Source organism: Asparagus officinalis, chromosome 4 (genome assembly GCF_001876935.1).
Source record: "Asparagus officinalis chromosome 4, Aspof.V1, whole genome shotgun sequence".
Classification (NCBI taxonomy): Eukaryota; Viridiplantae; Streptophyta; class Magnoliopsida; order Asparagales; family Asparagaceae; genus Asparagus; species Asparagus officinalis.
Genome location: NC_033797.1, coordinates 38,201,315 through 38,223,460, shown reverse-complemented (window position 1 = coordinate 38,223,460; position 22,146 = coordinate 38,201,315). Strand labels below are relative to the sequence as shown.

Sequence of the window (22,146 nt, the reverse complement as noted above, 5' to 3'; positions counted from 1 at the left end):
AACATAAAATTTTCGTATAGGGAACCGTGTGATCATGAAGTTTAGTTTCTTGAAACATCATGCTTAAAAATGTAATTAAATACATAAGTGAAATTTGAAGGCTTGTCTTGCAAATATTTCTTGAATATTCACTTATAATTGTAGCAAAACTACTAATGATACCAAAGAAAAAAATTCATAAGGATTTATAAGGATGATTTGTCAAATGTTACTAGACCCTCAAAAGGTTCAGCATTAATGAAGTGATTGAGCCTAGAAGTTTTAAAGCAACTAGGTGGGCATTTGGGCAACCTAAAACTTCTCGGATGATTTCTTAGTGATTTACGAGCATGCCATGCTTGTAAAGTAATATGTAGCCTTGCTGGAGGAACAAGAAAATACGTGACTCGAGATAAAAAAAATTATTGTTGATATATTGTAATAGATTTGAATTATTTATATGTTTTCAAATATATAGTGATAAACATTTGATATTCGACAAACTTGAAAAGTGCATCTACATGGCAATCTTTACTAATAAGGTATACAAGTTTTACTGTTGTATGTATTCAAAATTTGTCTACCCTACTAGTAAGTAGTTATCATACTAATTATATTTGTCGTGCTCCTTCAGGCTTCAGTTTATCCTATGATAGTGAGCTTACTCAGGTCCTCTATAAACCTAGTGTTCCCGCACCCAAACTCGCCTCACTCCTCCCCCAATCCGCCCACCATCGAGGGATCTTAGACCCAACTTTCGATCCCCAAAAAAGAATAGATCTTGCACCTCTTTCAAGCTTGATGATGGCATGTAGCTCGTTGACGAGTTGTAGGTCTGCCTTCGAAAACGTTTCAAATAGAGAGAAGCTTGTGAAAGATTAGTTGAAAGTTGATTTTGGGTGCCTTTGAAAATGTTTTAAATTTAGAGGAGCTTGTGAAAGATTGGTTGAAGGTTGATTTTGGGTGTTGGTTCTTATAAAAAAGATATTATAAAAAAAACTTTTGACAAGTTGAGGCTGAATGTTGAAATTTTTTTTGTTGAATTTGTGATGGAGATTGAGTTTATGTTTTTTTGAGTTTGGGGAATAGATGCTTGTTGCATGATTCAACCAAATAATGTTAGGAATATCATTGATTTTGGTCACATATATGGTTAACTCCATTGGGTGATTGTTGTAAAAGATTAATTGTGCATAAATATTTAAATAAAGTATTAGCAAATATCAACCTAGATTTTTGATTTGTTGTTCTTTAAATTAATAACTATATAATTAATATATAGTGATTATGAGTTACTTAGGCTTAATTGACATAAATATTTAATTAAACTATTACTAATTATTAATTAAAATATGTTAATTATATTAAATGTTTACTTTAAAGTATCATAAAGTTTAATTACGTAATATATTTTAAATAACATAAGAATTATTAGATAGTTATTAAAATTAAGAATATTGTGTTATTATATAATTGATATAATAATAGTTTATTCATGCAATTTAAGAAATAATAAATTAATTTCACACTTAGTAACTATATAAACATCACATCTTATAACAATTCCATCATCAATTTTCTCACTCAATTTGTCCTATTATTCTCAATTGTGTCACTCAAATTGTCTCATTATCCCACTCAAATTATTCCAAGCGGATAAAATTACTCTAGTGGGACAATTACGCCAATTGTGGCTCAATTGGCCACAAAATGTTTCAACGAATAACCCCCCAAGACAAACAAGGGGTAGATCACTATATATTATTACTGATATGTAACACGCATCTTTGCATAGCAATTGCAAGAGAACACGAACTACAAGGGGTCGGATCCTCCTCAGAAGGATACAAGAATACGTTATGGGTTGTCAGCAATTGTTTATCATCTGAATATGCATGTCAAAATATTCAGTCACAAGAACTTAATTTCAAGAATATATACTATTTCTATTGACAAAAATAAAGGTAACTTGATTGCAGGGAAATAGTTAGAAATAGACCTCTTTATGATAGTTTTCTGATAGGGAAAATGGCTCTTGTTCTGGAATCCCACCATGCTTCTCAAGAATATTAGCTAATTCCTGGAATGAAAGATAATCTGAATTAAACATCTAGATTACAAGATCATAAAATGCTAATATGCATCGGGTCATGAGAGCTTCTATAATGAGGCCCCATCTCATTGCACATACTATATCAAAATAAATTACAATGTTATTTCATCTAAAAATTTGCATAGCAAACATGAATACAGACTAACGAACACAGAAATAAAAAGTTTCCATTTTATATAAATCATAAGATTTCCATCTGAATTGCTGGGTAAAATAATTGGCATTTAAAAAAAAATCCGAGCTCTCGCACATCTATATGAAATTTAAAGAGCTTTTGTGTTCTCATCTAAGTCATCTTAAAGCAATCGACATTCACGTTCAATGGATATGGTTAAAGGCTATGTAGCATGTATATTTCTATCATGAAGCTGTACCAGTGTTGTCCCCGTACCAACACCAACACTTAATTGGACACTCCTTCGATACACTTATCTAATATCTACGCAAGTATATAATACATGTTTTAATTTAAAAGACTTAACTACACTTCTTAGATGTATATCCAGTTCACATACAATTCTTGAAACTCCTTGGAAATGAACCCGCCCATATTTCAGAACTATGACCTCAGGTCTTTTCGTTATCTGGTTTAAAAAGGTGCAGTTTTCTAATTTATAATCTACATGATAAAAAAGAAACATAAAAATATTACATAAGTTAATTCTCATAACACGTGAATGGGTAAACAATATTGATCTCCTGTAAATTGCAATATATATAGATATAGTATTATAGTCATGTCCCCATACCCTACATTACAAACTTTCAATATCCTGTACCCTCACCTGTACCCACATTGTACACGCGTATGTTTAACATAGGTTGTAGGTATCATATTTCACTAAAAAAGTATATTGTTAGTATTTTTCCTTAACTAATTTCCTTATATTTGAGCAAAAACATAGTAAGTACTTAAACGGTCATCACAAAGAAAAAGCGATAAGAGAAACATGGAAATAAACCTTATCTAATTCAAATCTAAACGTAAGTCATATAGACTACCCAACCATACAAATAATTAGGTGAGAATCATGTCTTCAGTCCAAAGCATAAGAACAGGTTATTACACTTCCTAAACAAGACTCTTATAACCTGTCTATTTGTGAAATTTTGAAGACACAAACTTCTGAGGGGTGGTACGAGAGGCGAGTCTAACAAAGAGACCTTTTAATTTGATGGAATCTGTATCTAATTTATAATGGCAATGAATTAAAATTTGTCACATAATCATAAAGAAGAAGCCAGGCTTGGCTGCTTAATGAAGTTTCCACCATGTCCTGGAGACTTCTCCACTATAAAATAAGACCAATTTTCGTAGGTAAATACTTGGACTATTATGGCCAAATGTCACCCAGCAGCAAGTTGATCATAAGAACCAGTTAAAAGCCAACCCACAGGAAGAACTTGAACTCAATATTATAATTTGCCTTTTATCCAACATCTGATCCAATGTGTGCTGATATTTAAAACTGCAGTTGTATCACTATTGTGTACTTTACCGGGCAAAATATAAATTGTAACGGGATCAAACTTAGTCATAGAGTGGTCTAATAAAAAAGAATAGACGTATAACTGTTGATATTTACTCCAAAAATCCTAGGCTTACATGTTTCTTCCAACTGGAGTCATTATGCATGGGAACAATATGCATAAACTAAGCTCTCCAGTCTCTGACAAGTTGTTAACAAGTGTTACCAGATGAAAACAACAGTGAAGTGCTAACCACTTGCACATGTTAGGACTTCCAGTTGCAAGGGAAACCAAATGACTTTAGAAACCAGAGCACCATAAATGCTTGTTTTCCTTACAAATGCATTCCAAACCTCATATACATCCATTAATAGAGTTTATAAGCATATTTTTAATACCAAAAAATACACTAACTTCTTCCCTTCTACCCATTTCACACTCCTTTTAGAAAATGCAGTTGAGGCACTTGGATTTAGTAGCCAATATTCTGATGGAAGATCCTTACATGCGGCTATTGTTGATGGATGGGTCTTTCATGCATCACATTTCTAAAAATTCATAGTAAAGACATATTTAGCTTAACTGCCAACTTGCAATTGTACATATAAAATCATTGTATTCATTATATGAAAAGTGCATGACAAAGTGCACCCGGTACTAATCATAAGCATATAATAGACTAATAGCTAGTAATGAAGTAATTAAAGTCTCCCAAACTATTACACCAAAACTCCGAATTACAGTGAGGGTTGAGAGTTATATTTATATATTCGAACATGCTCCCGCAGGTTGAGTGCTCTATTTATGGGCTGAAACCTGGATTAACACCGCGGTATCATTTTCTAATAGCAAGTTAAAGTCCCTAACCATTACACCAAAAGTCCAAAGCTATGGTGAGGGTTGACAGTTATATTTTTATATTCTAATAGAAGCGAACCTATCTAATGTAACGAACATCCTAATAACTGAATCCATGCTATGTGCATGTTATGTTATTATTTTTCTGTCTTCCCAACTTGCAAATTGCATATGATTAATCTAAAGTTTTAGTGATCAACAACATGAAGATTGCTGAGTTCCAAGAACAAACTGAAGGAGATATCAACCATATGCGTTATAACTATGCTTGCAGCAACAATCGATTTCTTGGGTCCTTATGGGTGTCGTCCTGCCGCTATGCACACCTACTTATAGCCAAATCAGTACAAATATAATTCTTTAGCACAACTTGGTCAAAAATTCGATGACATCACCTGATTTTGTTCAGTGCAGCCGAAAGTTACTAAGAAGAAAACTTGGGAATTTGGCTTGGCAGAAGCAATATTCACAATCTAAACACATGCATTCACACTCTCAAGCATTCATATACTTTCCATACATATAACAAGGCTACTCTATATCTACATACAGTAACATGCCTTTTTGAACAAGATATAAGAAATAGCTACTCACATGTCCTGTTAAGTTTTCAAACATAAGCAACTGCTCCACTATCTGTTCAAGTACTGGGCGATTTTTTTGAAGCAATTCCTTAGCCTTATCATATGCTAAGTTGTACATCTGCAACCCCAAAAGAAAAGGGGAAAAAGGAAGAAAAGGCAAGAAAAAAACTGTGAACATGGGCAAACAAGATTTTTCATAGAGAAAAGTCACAAAGGTGAGAAAAATACTCCTTGAGCATAAAAAAGGGTTATTTCGCGCAAAGAGAAATTGTTACTCGTGAAAAAACATAAACCTTTTCAACTCTAGCTGCCATCTCAAACTCATGGTTCTTCCCCATACTGAGAGTCCCAACCTGAATCAATATCATGGTAGAAGTAATAAAGTATATCCATGTAAATGTCAAACATTTATTATTAACCACATGCCTCAGCAACAAATACCAAAAGATACCCCATTAAAAGTTTCAAATTTTAATATGTCAATTTTTGAGCATTTATATAACTTAATTTACTTAAAACTCATTATTTGCCCAAGATAATATACACAGCAAGGAATAACATAGTTATAAGGAGAAGATCAAGTAAACTTTACAAAAAGAAGAGACAGGAAGTACATAGTCAAGAGCAAAGTTTCTTTAGATTGCAGAAAATGGTCACAAAAATAACATCAACTAGAACAGCATATTACACTAACATTATGTAAACCCTCGGACATCAATTTCTAAAACTCGCTAGCTCTTCTGTGAAACGTGCATTTCTTGTTTATTGATTTGCCTTTCATGTATCATGATCATGGTAAGACAACTAGGGAAACAGGTTCAAACAGGCTAGGGACAAGAACTATGAGAAGGAAACCTAGTTATGATCAAACCAGGCATGTAAGCAGTAATTCAAGCTTACGGATTAATCCTACCATGACCACTTTAGATAAGAGTTCAGATTTTTCTTTTTCTTTTTTCTTTTTTTTTTGTTGGAGCGGTAGTGGGAAAATTGACAGATAAGTCACACCTACAGTCAATCTAGAGCACTCTAGAGAACCATACATGAGAATTTTCACCTCACGTAACTCCTCATTCAATTCTTTTAAACTAACTGGATGCTTTTCTTTATTTGAGCTGAGAACCATTATTTCTTCCGCTTTTTTCCAAAGAGTAAGTAAGAGCAAGTTACTCCAGTTTTCATGTCCTAATTGAATATTTTACAAAGTGAAACCATGTCCCCTTACTTTAGGGTATTTTGGGGTGAATTTTGGTGATACTATAAATTTTAAGGATGGGAATTGAACTATCAGAAGCAAACAAGACGAAGAATGAACTACTGTCAATGCTTGTGTGAAGAGGTGTAGCATTACAAAAAATCAGCCCAATTGAAGTCTTCAGTGTTACCTGGTGAAATATTATGATCCCCAATATATGTCGCCATATTAGGTAGTGTAAGATTTTTTAGCTGTTGAGAAAAGGAAAATATGAACAAAAAGGGGGTTTGCAATGAAATCAAGGAATCCAGATGTGTTAGGGAAGCCTGCCTTATGTTCACCTGCTATAATGCACAGAAGGATGTCCATAACAATAGAGATGACACAGCGCATAAGCTTGTTTATCTAGTTTCTAACATTTTCTCTTTCAGCGGATGTTAAGATCCTATTAAAGAAAAAAGACTGCCTGAATTACTCCAATGCTTACCCACACAGTTTGAATGAGATATGTATTATTATTCATAAATGAAAAAGGGGTAGATAAAAGCTTCCCAATTAACAATGTCTGCAAATTGTACTGATAAAACAGTAACATAGATAAAAGGTTCCACACCCTACTTGCCCCCTTAACTATTAAATTTGCCCCTACTTAGGTCCTGAACTATTTTTAGCCACTATATACCCCTTAAACTATTGAATATGTCTCCTGCTTACCCTGTAAACTATTTTTTGTCTCACCTTGCACCCTAAAATATTGAATTCTTCCCCACTTTAACCCCTGAACTATCACTTTCAGCATCTAGTTTACTGCTTTTCACTTATTACTCCGTGGGTGTTTTAAATGGATTTACGAGAGAAAGTGATAGTTCAAGAGGTACGGTGAGACTGAAAATAGTTCAAGGGGTAAGTGGGAACAAAATTAGTAGTTTTGGGGCAAGATTAGTAATTTTGGCACAAGATTAGACCAAAAATATTTCAAGGGTAAGGAGGTACAAATTTCATAGTTTAGAGGGCAAGTAGGTGCTGAAGCCTAGATAAAAATCATTGGCTAAGTTATTCCCAACCACGGCAAACTTGAGTTCATTATTCATGTCCAATTACAGAACCATAAAAGAACAGAAAGCATATCAAGACCAGATAAATAAATCCGAAAGTAGCAACAAGATATCTTACAAATTCATAGAAATTAACTTTCAGCTTGAAGGAACAGATAGTTACCGCATTGCTAGTGACGTAAATCGCAGGGCTGTCATCAGGCCCCCATCCATATTGTATCACCATCCTGGTAGCAATCTGCAATGGACGACCACATTCTTATAACAAACAAGAGAAGTCCACATGAAATTTGATCAAAACAGATACAAATATAATGAAGTACTAAGTTCCTCAACAAGGTAGAATAAAATACAGAACCTCTTGTGCCTGCTTGAGTTCTGATGAAGACAAGAAATTTTCTTCGCCAAAGGGAAGTAGTAGCTGAGATGCAACATACGAACCAAAGCAAAATACAAGTTTTTTCTCAAGGTATGACCTTGATTCCAGGTTCCCATTCACAGAACCTTCATTTTTTGCCTTTGTAATCTTTGTACATCCAATCCCCTGCCCAGATAAACCTTGGCTGTATTAACTTATGGTGCCAAGTAAAATCATAGATGGAAGTAAATGAACAAAATAAAAATGGCAGCATTTCCTCTGTGCAACCCTGTATTACGTGAACATGAGTTATAGGTGTCAAGTGTCCGTATGTTTGGAAGCAGCTTCCATAAAAACCTTCCAAAATTGACATAGAGAATACGATGTTTGGTAATACTAAAAATACTAGAATAAATAGAATGAATAGACCCACAGTTAAGATTAGCAATTCTGGTTTGATCTTTTTTCCACATAATCTGAACCTTGAAATCTTTCATATCAAGTGTTAATGTTGAGTGCAAAAATATGCCATCTGGAAACTATGAACTGCTATGTAAATGTGTTTGTACTTGAGGTATCCTGAAGTATCCTCAAACTGATAAATGTCTCATTAACAGGCATGACAAAAAGTAAAGTATGAAATTGACAGACAACCATTTCTCTTGAGAACAGGAAGTGTATCATACATATAGGAGGATTTGTGATGCAGGATGATCGTGGAGTCACCATCGATTAGAAGATTTTGGAAGATTTTTGTATTAGTCCTCTTTTTTCTCAACTGAGTATTTGGTTGACAACCAAACTTGGATTGTTATTCGATTAATTTGAAAGTGCCAATTATGACTGGAGAGACTCGACACTTAAAATTTGATGAGAAATTGTAATATTATTACAATTAATGTGACTTAGAAGAGTATTTGATTAATTGGCAACGTAGGACTAGTCCTTCGAGATACCTACAGTAGTTTATGGAGTGTTTCGTCACTCAAATAACTCACCACGTTAATATAAATTAATGATTATACTTGTAGACAAGCAAATGACATTAGTTACAAAATGAATGGTGCTGAACGTTGATGATTGATTGGATTTTTGTTTGTTAATCCTTTTGTACATATAGAGGGGTTTAGTAACTTGCTCTTAGACTGCGAGGTATTTGATCTCCTAGGTTAGGGATTACCCGCCGGACGCTTAGCTATCAACCGTGATGTCAACGATGGTATATAACGCCGAACTAGTTGTATGGTCAATGCATCGAAGGATTGGGATTTAATTATATGTACAAAAGAAAATAATTTAAGGAACAATGGGGATGGGGGATATAAGGAGGTAAGTCGTATCTTACGATGAGTTGGTTGGCCAAAGGACTCCGAGATGAGTGCCTATTTATGAGTACGTAAATGTGTAATCACCTTAAGCGGACAAGCTCAAACATTGCATATCCAAATAATTACATAATTAAAGACCAATTTAAAATGATATTTGTTCAATGCAGTTGTAGTTACTTTGCAATTTACTTCATGATTAATATGATGATGTGATATGATGATGATGCAGTTGTGTGGATGATATCCTCTACTTTGTTTAATATATTGGTGATTTTCTCTCATCGTTTTCACTTGTGACTTTTTATACCTTTTTGGTATAAGTTGTGACAGTGTTATAGGACTTGAGTAGACATGTTTGGTAGTAGTGTTATATTTAATGAGGTGTGATATATTCACTTAACAGTCCAATGCGTATGTTGTAGTCTACATCCTATTTATGTTACTTTTTTTAATCATATCTTATCACTCTATCAATTGGTTTGTGCAAATTATCTATTTGCTTATCACTATCTTTTACACAATAGTAATCGGCCTCATACATATTCCATCCAAACGAGCATCAAAGAAGATAAATAATCATAATGCTAAAGTTCACAAATACAAGTGAGCACAAACTAATGAAGTAGAATTGAATCAAGGAACAAATCTTTTATACATAGTGTAATTTAGAAGAGAAAAAAGAGAACCTGAAAAAATTTCTCTGAATAAATTTGGATTATCTAATTAAATTTGGGTTAGCTTCTAATTTATAAATAAAAAAGAGTGGAGGGTTTGATGGAAAATGTACCCCTTTTTCTTGGTGATTGTGGACTATCATGGGCAAGGATGATATCATAGCAAAGTGGATCGATTAACTTTTAATTTGTTAATAGAAAGTTTGGAGGGCTTAGATGAAATTTTTTTATAGCTAATTATTTATCTAATAGAATTTCTATTAGGAGAAAGGTGTATGCATAAAGTTTGCATACATAACCGGCCATGCTTAAGGTAAGTCCGTACAATGGATAGAAACTTTTTTTTTGGGTATCAGATAGAAAATTGTTTGATGATAGGGATTTTAACTAAGGACTATACTTTTAAATAAACTATGAATATATAGGTTCAGCATTGATAAGATTAGTTTAGGAATTTTCATTTAATTATTCGATCTCCTTTAAATAGCACAAAATTGATATTAATTATTCTAATTAAACATATTATTTTACGACAGGATAAAAATGTTATAACCAAAAGGGTCAAAGGTCTTTTTGTCCAGGAGAAGTTTTTTCCCAAACGCCCACACTTAAATGGAGTATGATACGATATATATATATATATAAATACACACACACACATATACATATATATACATACACACAAACATACACACACACATATACAGAGAGGAATATGGGTATCCTTGTACCAAGAATCGGATTTAGTCTTTAGTAGTGAGGTGTCTACTTCTCATCCATTCATCTAATATGTAAGGAATTATGCGTGAAACATTTTCCAGCAAGCAACTTTTAATATGTGAATGAGAAGTGGTCAAAGAACAAACTTGGTCATTGATAGTGAGTTGGTCACTTCTCATTCATACAATTAGAAATTGGTCCCCAATTAATTACCCATTTACTATATGAGTAGAAGAGAAGTGGTCACCTTACTACGAAGGACCAATTTGAACCTTGGTCCAACGATACTCACATCCTCATACTGTCATACATATATATGCACATACGTGTATGCATGAGTGTACATGAGCAGTGTGTATGGTTAACAGAGTAAAAAAAATAGCACTGACAAACCTCCCAAGCAGTGGGTTCCAGCCATATATTATCAACAACGTCAAAGTTTGGTAGAAGAAGAGCCATTAGGCTCCTTCCGGCAGCCCAGACAGCATGTGGTAATTTTGCATCCCTGCTCCACTATGAAACAATCAACAAGATAACATAAGTCGCTTGTATGAAACAAGAGGAATAAAATAACAATCATACAGTTACAAGAGTTTGTCTTAAGAAACATAATGAAAGTAATATCAAGAGGAAAGAATAAGAGGCAAAACAAAGCAATTGTATATCTTGTTACTTAGTAATACCAGATGAGATCCATTCTCCTGGTTCCAGCAGAAAGGTTCTATCTTTGGGTTTCAGGGGGGAAAAGCTACAAGACTTTTCAACAGAGGAAATAAAAGTGAATTAATTTTGATCAACAAACAGAACTAACATTGTATTAGGTTATAAGTCCATTACTGTAAAAGTTGGACGTGTAAAATAAAAACAATGACAGTTTTAATGAAAGAAACATAAATAGAAGTTGATTTCCCAATACTCATTCATTTCTCTAATCATGTTCCTTCATTTGTGTTCATACTCTCGATGTCACGTTGATCCGACTCGTAATCTTGTCATAAAGCTGACCAATAAAATTTTCCTTTCATTTCAAGGGAATTCTATAATCACAGACTACTTCTGATGAACTATCTTATTTAAATTATCCAACTACAGTTTTATGATCCTCGACGACCTCAACTTCAAACGAAGTGATTGATCCAAGAAAATGCCAAACGCACACTCTCAAAAATTTCATCTGATGCACTATCAAGCATCTTTTGCGAAGGAAAATGGTCACTCGAGAGTGTTTCTTGCCTACCAATTTGAACTACCAGCAGTTCTTGCAGTCTAACTTAATTAAACTTCAGCTTTTCCATCTTCTTTACTAATGCTATGTTTTTTTTAAAAAAAACTTATGTCCACATATTTCTTTAGTGTTTGTGTCATCTCCAGTCCTACTAGTATGACCATATCATTAGGGAAAACATGCAACTAAAAGTATTATATTAAATGTGATTATTACTCTCAGAGATCACTAGTGCAAAGAGCAAAGAACTAATGATGACTCTTGATATATGACCCTAGCAATAAAGGATGTGTCCATTCAGCAAGTAGCTACAGCTTCATTATCACATTGCAACACTAGCAAGGTGCCTTTCTCCGTGCAACCCAATCACATCCTCTAGTACTGCCATAAGTCTTTTGCAAATGGATGAAAGTCATTAGTTGTTGAAAGGCCTTGCAATGTTCCATGGAAATTCCATGTAAAATTTTATTGATCGGGACTGTTATAACTAATATTAAAAGTTAACCCAGTTTGGCTGTTCACAGTTCAAATCAAAGATGATTATGAAAGAAAATGATGATTATGCAAGAAAATGATCTTCTTTCAAATCCTAGCACTTAGTTTATGAATGTGTCAGTCAAGCAACACTTTGTAATATAAAGGACAGCATAGTGCAAGAAGCTCCAGCTATAAGTGGGATCCAGAAAGGTGTTGGACTACTTTTCAGTCTATTGTAGGACAAATTTTCAAAACCAACCCTTTTGGTTTTTTATTTGTAAAAAACGACCTATTTCAGTTTTATTTACAAAAACCGACCTGGTTTCAGCCTCAGCGCTGAAACCAGGTCGGTTTTTAAAAAAAAGTTTCCGAAACTTCACGGGAGTTGAACTCCCGTGAAGTTTAGCAGCTTTTAATTAAGCTGCTAAACTTCACGAGAGTTCAACTCCCGTGAAGTTTCACAGTTCAAAAAAATTTTTTTGAACTGTGAAACTTCACGGGAGTTGAACTCTCGTGAAGTTTAGCAGCTTAATTAAAAGCTGCTAAACTTCACGGGAGTTCAACTCCCGTGAAGTTTCGGAAACTTTTTTTCAAAAACCGACCTGGTTTCAGCGCTGAAGCTGAAACCAGGTCGGTTTTTACAAATATTTGGAAAATGGGTTGTTTTTTACAAATAAAAAATCAAAAAGGTTCGTTTTGAAAATTTGTCCGTCTATTGTATGCAGCTTTACGTTGCATTTCTACAAGAGGTTGTTTCCACAACTCAGAAACTGTGATCTCCAGGTTACATGGCAACTACATTTTGTAATATTCTGTAAACCAATTGCTCCCAAACTATAAGGGTTTTTGGGGAAATAGAACTGATAGAATTTAAACTTTTAAGAGTAAATTCCTGAGCTAGCATTCTTCTATGATTCCTCTATAATGCATTAAAAATTGTGAATTACAGATATAAGATGCTCAAACAGTAGAGTCTAAGTGAAACAATCAGTAGATTCACTATAGAAGGAAGAAAAGATATTAGGGGCAAATATCTCAGATGGTCTACTAAGCTAAATATGCTGACATAGGCAGCAAGTAACATGGAAGAAGATACGTACACACAAAGACAAAATAAAGTTCACAGATTAGGAATAGGAAAAAGACAATGGAACTTGAAAACAGCTGCTTACATCAATAGGAGGGCTCAAAAATTCAATGCCATTGCTTATCTGACCATAAGGTTCCATTAAATCAATCACAGACTGCAAATCCTCTTTTGTCAGTACCAGGCCAAGATGATTGACAAGAAATCTGTTAATGTTCTGTACAGGTTTTGTTCTTCGCAACCACGTAGGAATGCAATAGCTCAGAGTCTGTTCGAGTAACCATCATCAGAACAAGAAACTAGAGAAAGTGACTTCATGAGTTATATTTAATTAGCATTTGATAGCATGGTAAAAAAAAAAATACTACAACGAATCAACAAAGCTAAATTAGATCAAAATGTAATAAATAAGGTTACAAATAGCTAGTTTTTTTATCAGTATTTAGTTAATAATTTGAACTTGGTAAAGAAAATCAAAGGTGAGAAAAATCAACAAAGATGATAGTAGCCACCAATATTCTACGAAAAGCATACAAAGATTAGTGCCAACTATAAAGTGGTAGCATACAATTCTTCGATGGATCAATTCCACAACATAGGCGGTAAGAAATGTCTATTACGAGAACGTAAGTGAAGAAAGCAATATATTTGTACAAATTCCGTTTAGAGATAACAAGTACCAATAACAAAAAGAACAAAGCCCACATCAACACCAAAGATGATAAGAGTTATTTCTTCTATTCAACTTTGAGATGGATCATCTCTTACAATAACAACTACCTGATCCTTTCTAACCACCTCCATCTAGACTGTGTTGCTCCACTAGCTATATTTCAAAGAAGAACATTAACAAGCATGGTTTGCATATTTTCCAACTTCTAGATCACCATAGCAGGTCTGAATTCCAAGTAGAAAAAAACAGCACAAGCAATTGCAACGCTAGACTTATAAAACTAATGCAAGCACTGGCATATAAAAAATAGCAAAATTCAATATCAAGGATGATTACAAAATTAGTCAAATGAACCGATTTAAGAAAATGCTCATACCACAAACCAGCTGCAATAGCACATCAGCTCATCAGTGTCAAGGAATTTGCTCCGGAAAGCACTACCTTCCAATGCTAGAGGAACAAGCTTCAATTCTATAGGCCGCAGCAAAGTTGTCTTCTCAGCAACCTAAAAAGAAGGTTAACTACTCATAGCAAACAGTACAAGTTAAAATTTAGACATAGCATAAAACATAAGCTCATTAATATAGCCCATTTGACAGAACAATGGGTAGGATATAGGAGACTTCGATCTCTAGGAGGAGTAAGGAAGACATACAAGTCAGATCAGGGTTTAGCTTAGACTCTCGAGATCTACATATATACTGCACAATCCTCCATGTGCGCTTGCCAATATGACCAAAAAGTTAATGGCCTCATAATCCTCTTACTATGTATTTTTGTAAGGCTACAAACTTCTATTTGATCATTTCTTACATAATTCTACCCTATGTAATTACTTCATAATCAGTGTTGCCCTTAAGACAACAGCAACCTTTTGAACCATAATCTCGTCTAGATCGGAATAGAAACATGATTTTAAAAAAATATGGAGATGTATTGCACATGGATAACAGGTGCTAAAGTTAATAATTTGCAAAGATCACGAGTCACTTCGGGGAAAATGACAAGCGTACCCTTGCAACAACGAGGGGAAGTTACATGCTTACTGTTCAGAGAGTGAGGAAGAGGAGAGCTCTAATTCCACCCAACTCCTAATCCAAATGAAGCCCATGAGAATTTAAAGTAAATAAAAAATCTCAGTCCTTCATCAACTAGCCTTCATCATGTAAGGCAATTTACTAATTATTTGGGCAATTTACTAATTATTTGGGCAATTTATCATTAGTTTCACATCAACAGGCAGCAGCAGTGAAGCCTAGGCAGGGATTTGGGACCTGAAGTTAATTGCAGAGATGGGTGTGCACCTGCAAATGACTAGGATCATCCTGAAAAAGGCAAAAAAAAGGTCCAAGGTCCAAGGTCCCTAACATGTTCTGGGTACAAGATGCAAGTTGAGCGCCAGACACAAATTTTGTAAAGATATTAAAAATAATGAAACTAGAGCACAAATTACAATATCCTATTTCAAACATGAATCTTAATCCACTAAAAGTTATTACTAAGGAACTAACACCCACATGTTTTTTGCGGAAAAAAACAATCCAACAGCCAGCATTATGGAGTAAAAGCAGAAACAGAAGGAGCATTGTGGTAATAGCAACGCAAACAGTAACTGAAAATGAGAAAGACGACAGAGAAGAAGCAGCAACAAAAACAGATTCCACGACAGCAGAAGAGAAAGAAATAGAGAGAACGAGGAGGAAGAAAAAGATGAACATGACGAGGACAAGTCAAGGCGGAGAGAAAAAGAAAAGAGGAAGAAACAAAAGAACAAGAGGAAAATAGCAGAACCCTCTAGGCTAGCAGCAAAATAATTTTTAAAAAAGGAAGGAAAAAATTCACAGGGTTTTGAGTTTGGGTTTGGAATAGGTATAAGGGAAGGGATAGGTTGCGGGCATGTTTGAGGATGGATTTGGATATTATGTTAGGAACCCAGATTATTCCAGGAAAATTTATGTTTTTATTGGCAGTGTAATGTTATCACTGCAATAGAAATGGGGACATTATAATGGATTTACAGACCAGAATATAATTGGATTACTGGCCATAATTAGGGGGTATCTAAAACTTTCAAAAAATAAAAACATACATTTAGGCATGCAAACACGGCCAGACACACAGACGGAAAGACGGCCTTGGCTGATTCTGCAAGGATTCAGAAGCAAGCTCACACTGAATTCAGCCAATGGCCATTCAAACAGAAAACACACTTCACCGAAGTTGATTAGCGTTGTTTAAAAGATACCTAAAAATTCAAATGACTTCAACTCTATTTGACCGTGCATCAAGTAGGCACAAAATGGCCGGTTGAAAGTAGCAAGCTGAACAAGTATGTGGTCAACGGATGCTTAGAGAACAACAGAGGTTAGGGTCCCACGGTTTTAAACTGTTTAGACCGAAATAAAATTGGATTTTAGATCTGCATGCTCCTAATTACATGCAAAAGAGAGCAAGGCTCCCTGGACATAAATTTCTGGTGTGGATATTGCAGGAAAACAGAAAAATTAAATATTGAAGAAAACATAAAGAAAGAAAGAAAGAAAGAGGAAAAAGAACCATTGATCAGAAATTGGTTGATTGTGCTGAAAAAAGCAATGGTGAAGGTTGAGATTGTTAGGAATCTTGACCCCAAGATTAGTTTGTTTTGATGATAACAAATATTATATATTGTGTGTATTATGTGCTAACATTTGTTTTGCAGTATCAGAGCTATATCAACAATTATATTCAAAGAGATACTAAAGACTAAAGACATAGATGAGTTCAAGGCAAAATGAAACAAAGAAGAAGATATACTTTATTGTCAAAATGTAATTTTATATTTTCATTATTTAGAAATTTGTACAAGCCTTATCACTCACACACATACACACACATAGTGTTAGAACACACTAACACATGTTTAATGTGTTGGTTAACAATAGAAATCCCTATGTTAGCCATTAGAGTTTATAGATATTGAGTGAGCCTTAAAACATTTTATTTATACCCCTTAAGAATTAGAATCTGAAAAAACTCAAAAGACCAAATTTGTAGGTCTCTTCATCAGCTTTTTAACAAATCTTAAAGCACCTCATTCCGATGTCTGATGAGAAAGTTACAGTCAAAATACTAAAAACAGAATTCCAGAATCTGTGAGTTTACGGTGTAGTTGACTACTATGCCTTGTAGTCGACTACTAAGCAATTTTCCGACTTCACAGAGTCTGTTTGACTCAGTGTAGTCGATTACTATGACTTGTAGTCGACTACAGATGTAGTTTTTTCAGATTTCAGATTTGGAATAAATGACTGTTTATAGCCGTGTGTTTAAAATTATGTCATTTCAGAGGTTATAAATATGTTTAAACATCAGAAAACAAGCACCAAGTTTTGCACTTGTAAGATTCACATATTGTGCAAATTAACTTCTAAACTTTTAGTTTTTTAATCTGTTTTTCCATAAAAGAGAGTTTCTGATATTGCCTTTGTTCCTATCATTCTTAGAGCTTGTTTAGGCAATATTTAGAGAGTTAAAAAGATTGATAAGCCACTGTTACAACTTACACGTTCACATCCACATCAAGGCTTATAGGATTGGAATTGTACATTGATTCAAGAAAGGTTCTCTTAGGTTCGAGAGGGTTGATCTCTTGGTCTAGAGATCGGTGTGACGATTGGCATGGTCTTGTCAATTGGGTTGCAATTTGCATGGTCTTACAAATTGATCAGGTTTGCTTTTGATTTTATAAGGTTTCAAAATCATAGTGAAAACTCTCAAGTGGGATTTGCTTGGGGACTAGATGGACACCGGGAAGGTAAAACCAGTATACATGCTTGTGTTTATGATGTTCACTTTCTGAGATTGCCATTCTTTCTTCGTAATTTATAATCTACTTTGCAAACTCACCCTCTAGTGTTTAAGTATAAAGCTTCTGCAGATTTTTATAAGAGCACGTTCTATTCTTAAGGATCACGATCCTACACTTGGTATACATAAGCAAAAACAGGACCCGACATTTGATATCAGAGCAAGGCTGAAGAAATAGCATCAACTTTCGACTCAAACTCAAAATTTAAGGAAGGACATTCTACAAATCGTCTACCAATATTTGATGGACTAAATTATAATTATTGGAAGTATCGGATGAAAATCTATCTCTAATCAATTGGTTACGAACTTTGGAACGTTGTGGAAACAAAATACGAGAAGCTAACTACTCCTTTCATGGAATGGACTACATCTCAAAGGAACAACGCAAATTTGGATTCTGGAACAACGCAAATTTAGTTTCTAAAGCAATGAACGCCTTGTTCTGTGCTCTTGATAAGAATGAGTTCAACAGGGTGTCAACGACCACATCTGCATATGACGTTTGACACACACTCAAGGTAACTCATGAATGCACAAGTAAGGTTAAAGAATCTAAAATTTATGTTCTTGAACACGGATTCAAATTGTTTAGAATGAAGGAAAACGAGTCCATTAGAGAGATGTTTACAAGGTTTACCGATATCACCAATTCTCTCATCGGTCTTGAAAAAATATACACTCAAGTGGAGATGGTGCGAAAGATACTTCGTTCACTTACTCCATAATGGGAAAAGAAAGTTACCGCAATAGAGGAAACAAATGACTTGTCAACTCTTATGGTAGAAAATCTAATTGGTAACCTCATGGCTTATGAAGTTCAAATTGAAGATAGAAAGAATAAGGATAAAACAAAGAACAAGAAAGTGCTTGCTTTCAATACTACTTCTGATAAAGAAGATTTGGATGATGATGAAGAAATGAGCATATTTACACGTAAGTTTCGAAAGTTCATAAAACAAGGTAAGTTCAAATCAAAAAATTCAAATTCAAATAACTTGCTTTGTTTCAAATGTAACAAACCAGGACATATGAAGAAATATTATCCATTGTTGAAAAATAAGTAAAAATCAAATTATTTCAACAACTTCAACAATATTCAAAGCAACAAGAAAAGGAAAGCTTTGGCAGCTACATGGGATAATAGTAATGATTCGTCTTTGGATAAAGAAATCGAAGAAAAAAAAGCGCCCATATATGTTTTATGGCACAAGATGAAGTGACAATGAAGAGTTTTTAGATGCTTTCAATGAATTATATGAAACATTTTTGAGATTAAAGGCTTCACATAATTTTCTTAAAAGTGAAAATAAAAGATTACTTAAAGAAATTTCTGATTTTTATTCTTCTACTATTTCTAATTCTCAAGTAATTGAATTGAAAGAGAAAAATAAATCCTTGCTTAAAAAAAATCATATTTTGACTAATGAGAATGTTTATCTAAAATCAGAATGCAATGATTTAAAAAATTCGCATTAATGTTTTAGATAAAGATATTTTTTCTATTAAATTAAAATAAGATGATATATGTTTGAATGTTAGTAAATTCAATAAAGAGAAAGAATTTGAATAATTTGCTCTCATTTCAAAAATCTTCAAACAATCATTTTGGTATTAGATTTGTTCCTAAGTATTTTACAAAAAATGATTATGTTTTGAAGAATAATAATAAGAATATTCATGCTAAACAAAATAAGTATATATGGATTCCTAAGAATTTGAATATTCATGATAGGAATGATTATATTTCATCTTATATGTATGAAGTTTGCAATTCAAAGAATTACACTTATTTTAATAAATGGAAACCAAATTCCAAGTGGATTTGGATTCCTAAAGGCTAATCCTAATGATATAAATATAAAAGGGTACCAAAATGCTTAATATTTTTATTAAGGTACCCGGGAAAAGAAAATTTTAACTAGAATTATGTTTATTTTTTTGCTAATGACAAAAAGGGAGTTATATAGAAAATTTTAAATTTTTTACTAATGCTTTGATGCATGGGGAGTAAAGGATTTTATTTAATGATTTTATGCAGGGGGATTAAAATTTTTATATCTTAGTAACATATATTTGTCAATCATAAAAAAAGGAGAATGTTAGGAATCTTGACCCTAAGATTAGTTTGTTTTGATGATAACAAATATTATATGTTGTGTGTATTATGTGCTAACATTTGTTTTAAAGTATCAGAGCTATATCAACAATTATATTCAAAGAGATACTCAAAACATAGATGAGTTTAAGGCAAAATAAAGCAAAGAAGAAGATATACTTTATTGTTAAAATGTAACTTTATATTTTTTTTGCTTAGAAATTTATACAAACCTTGATCACTCACACACATGCACACATATAGTGTTAGAACACACTAACACATGCTTAGTGTGTTGGTTAACAATAGAAATCCCCTATGTTAGCTATTAGAGTTTATAGATATTGAGTGAGTCTTAAAATATTTCATTTATACCCCTTAACAATTAGAATCTGAAAAAACTCAAAAGGCCAAAGTTATAGGTCTCTTCAATAGCTTTTCAACAAATCTTAAAGCACCTCATTCCGATGTCGGATGAGAAAGTTACAGCCAAAATACTAAAAACAAAATTCCAGAATCTGTGAGTTTACAATGTAGTCGACTACTATGCCCTATAGTCGACTACTAAGTAATTTTCTGACTTCATAGAGTCTGTTTAGACTCAGTGTAGTCGACTACAATGACTTGTAGTAGACTACAGATACAGTTTTTTCAGATTTCAGGTTTTAAATAATTGACTGTTTATAGCCGTTTTGTGGACGTTAATTGGGTTTAAAATTATGTTATTTCAGAGGCTATAAATAGGTTTAAACATCAGAAAACAAGCACCAAGTTTTGCACTTGTAAGATTCACATATTGTACAAATTAACTCACTAAACTTTTAGTTTTTCGATATGTTTTCCCATAAAAGAGAGTTTCGGATATTGCCTTTGTTCCTATCATTCTTAGAGCTTGTTTAGGCAATATTCAGAAAGTTAAAAGATTGATAAGCCACTGTTACACGTTCACATCCACATCAAGGCTTATAGGATTAGAATTGTACATTGATTCAAGGAAGGTTCTCTCAGGTTAGAGAGGGTTGATCTCTTGGTCTAGAGATCGGTGTGACGACTGGCATGATCTTGTCAATTGGGTTGCAATTTGAATGGTCTTGCAAATTGATCAGGTTTGCTTTTGATTTTGTAAGGTTTCAAAATCATAGTGGAAACTCTCAAGCGGGATTTGCTTAGGGACTAGATGTACACCGGAGAGGTGGAACCAGTATACATGTTTGTGTTTGTGATGTTCACTTTCTGAGATTGTCATTCTTTCTTTGCAATTTATAATCTACTTTGCAAACTCACCCTCTAGTGTTTAAGTATAAAGCTTCCGCAGATTTTTATAAGAGCACGCTCTATTCTTAAGGGTCACGATCCTACACTTGGTATACATAAGCAAAAACAGGACCCTACAGAGATTGAAGGTGTCATGCTGTCAGATTTTGAAACCAGGACCGGTCTTCCAAAAGGATGTATTATGATAAAAAAGACTAGAAGAGACAAAAGGCTTTCCCGTCCCATTGAAGTTGTAACTAGTCAGCTTTTGAAATGTTCACCAGGTTAATGCACACCTCATTCGTTAGATGAGCTAATATGCAAAGCATAGTAAGCATGTTTCAGTCACATGACATATATTAAAGCCTATGCGTTTGTAGGGCCACCTCTATGTAAACACGAATTCTTTTTTCCCCCATTCAAACACCTTAAGAGGAATGCCTCATTTTACCTTCTTCTGTAATAATATATTTATATTACATCACAAATGAAAGTCTAAACAAATAGCAGGATAACAATCGCTTTAACTGATTTCTGGGGATTACCAAGAAATCATTATTAAAAGAATATGGAAGACTATACCTGTTTCCAGTCTACAAAATCAATAAGTTCACTGTCCATAGTCTCCTTTGCCGCTATGCGTAATATTTTTTCCCTTTCCAATTGAGTTGGTCGTTGAAGATGCAGTACTCTATCCATACGACCGGGTCTTTGCAAAGCCTCATCAATTTGCTTCAGATTTCTAGTGGTAGCCATTAAAACAACCCCATCTTGGTTTTCAAACCTGAAAAAGAACAGGTCCACACAAGAGGTGTTGGCCAAACTTCCTTGAGAAATTTTAAATGTTCAAGTGTTCCGTTACATTATGGCTTTGGCTTAGATACTGACTTTCCGAATTCTTGAATATTATGGACCTTACTCTAGGAAACCACTCGACATAGATAAGATAATATAAACCTCGATGAGAACAGAAGGAAAGCATTGGCTACAGAATCCTGCAAATGCACCATAACCGCACTCCGTCAATGTGAAATAATAAAAGGAGTTGCGTAAGGTGTTGAGAATCTCTAACATTAAGTCCCTCGTGTGTACCACATAACAGAATTGTTAAATTGGTAAAGAAAGGCTTGGAGTTTGGCTCGATAAAGA

At 33.9% G+C, this 22,146-nt stretch overlaps 1 protein-coding gene across 1 annotated transcript in view; it reads right to left on the bottom strand.

Moving 5' to 3' along the window:
* The window catches only part of LOC109838529 (probable inactive ATP-dependent zinc metalloprotease FTSHI 5, chloroplastic), a 51,343-nt gene that overhangs the window by 5,671 nt on the left and 23,526 nt on the right, over positions 1-22,146 (bottom strand). The window contains exons 11-19 of the mRNA XM_020406962.1: positions 21,580-21,781; positions 14,173-14,301; positions 13,209-13,391; positions 10,728-10,847; positions 7,613-7,798; positions 7,418-7,492; positions 5,298-5,357; positions 5,015-5,122; positions 1,979-2,059 (exon numbers count right to left, since the gene is read on the bottom strand). Of these exons, the coding sequence (XP_020262551.1) occupies positions 1,979-2,059; positions 5,015-5,122; positions 5,298-5,357; positions 7,418-7,492; positions 7,613-7,798; positions 10,728-10,847; positions 13,209-13,391; positions 14,173-14,301; positions 21,580-21,781 (1,144 nt within the window). The remainder of the gene's footprint in view (positions 1-1,978; positions 2,060-5,014; positions 5,123-5,297; positions 5,358-7,417; positions 7,493-7,612; positions 7,799-10,727; positions 10,848-13,208; positions 13,392-14,172; positions 14,302-21,579; positions 21,782-22,146) is intronic.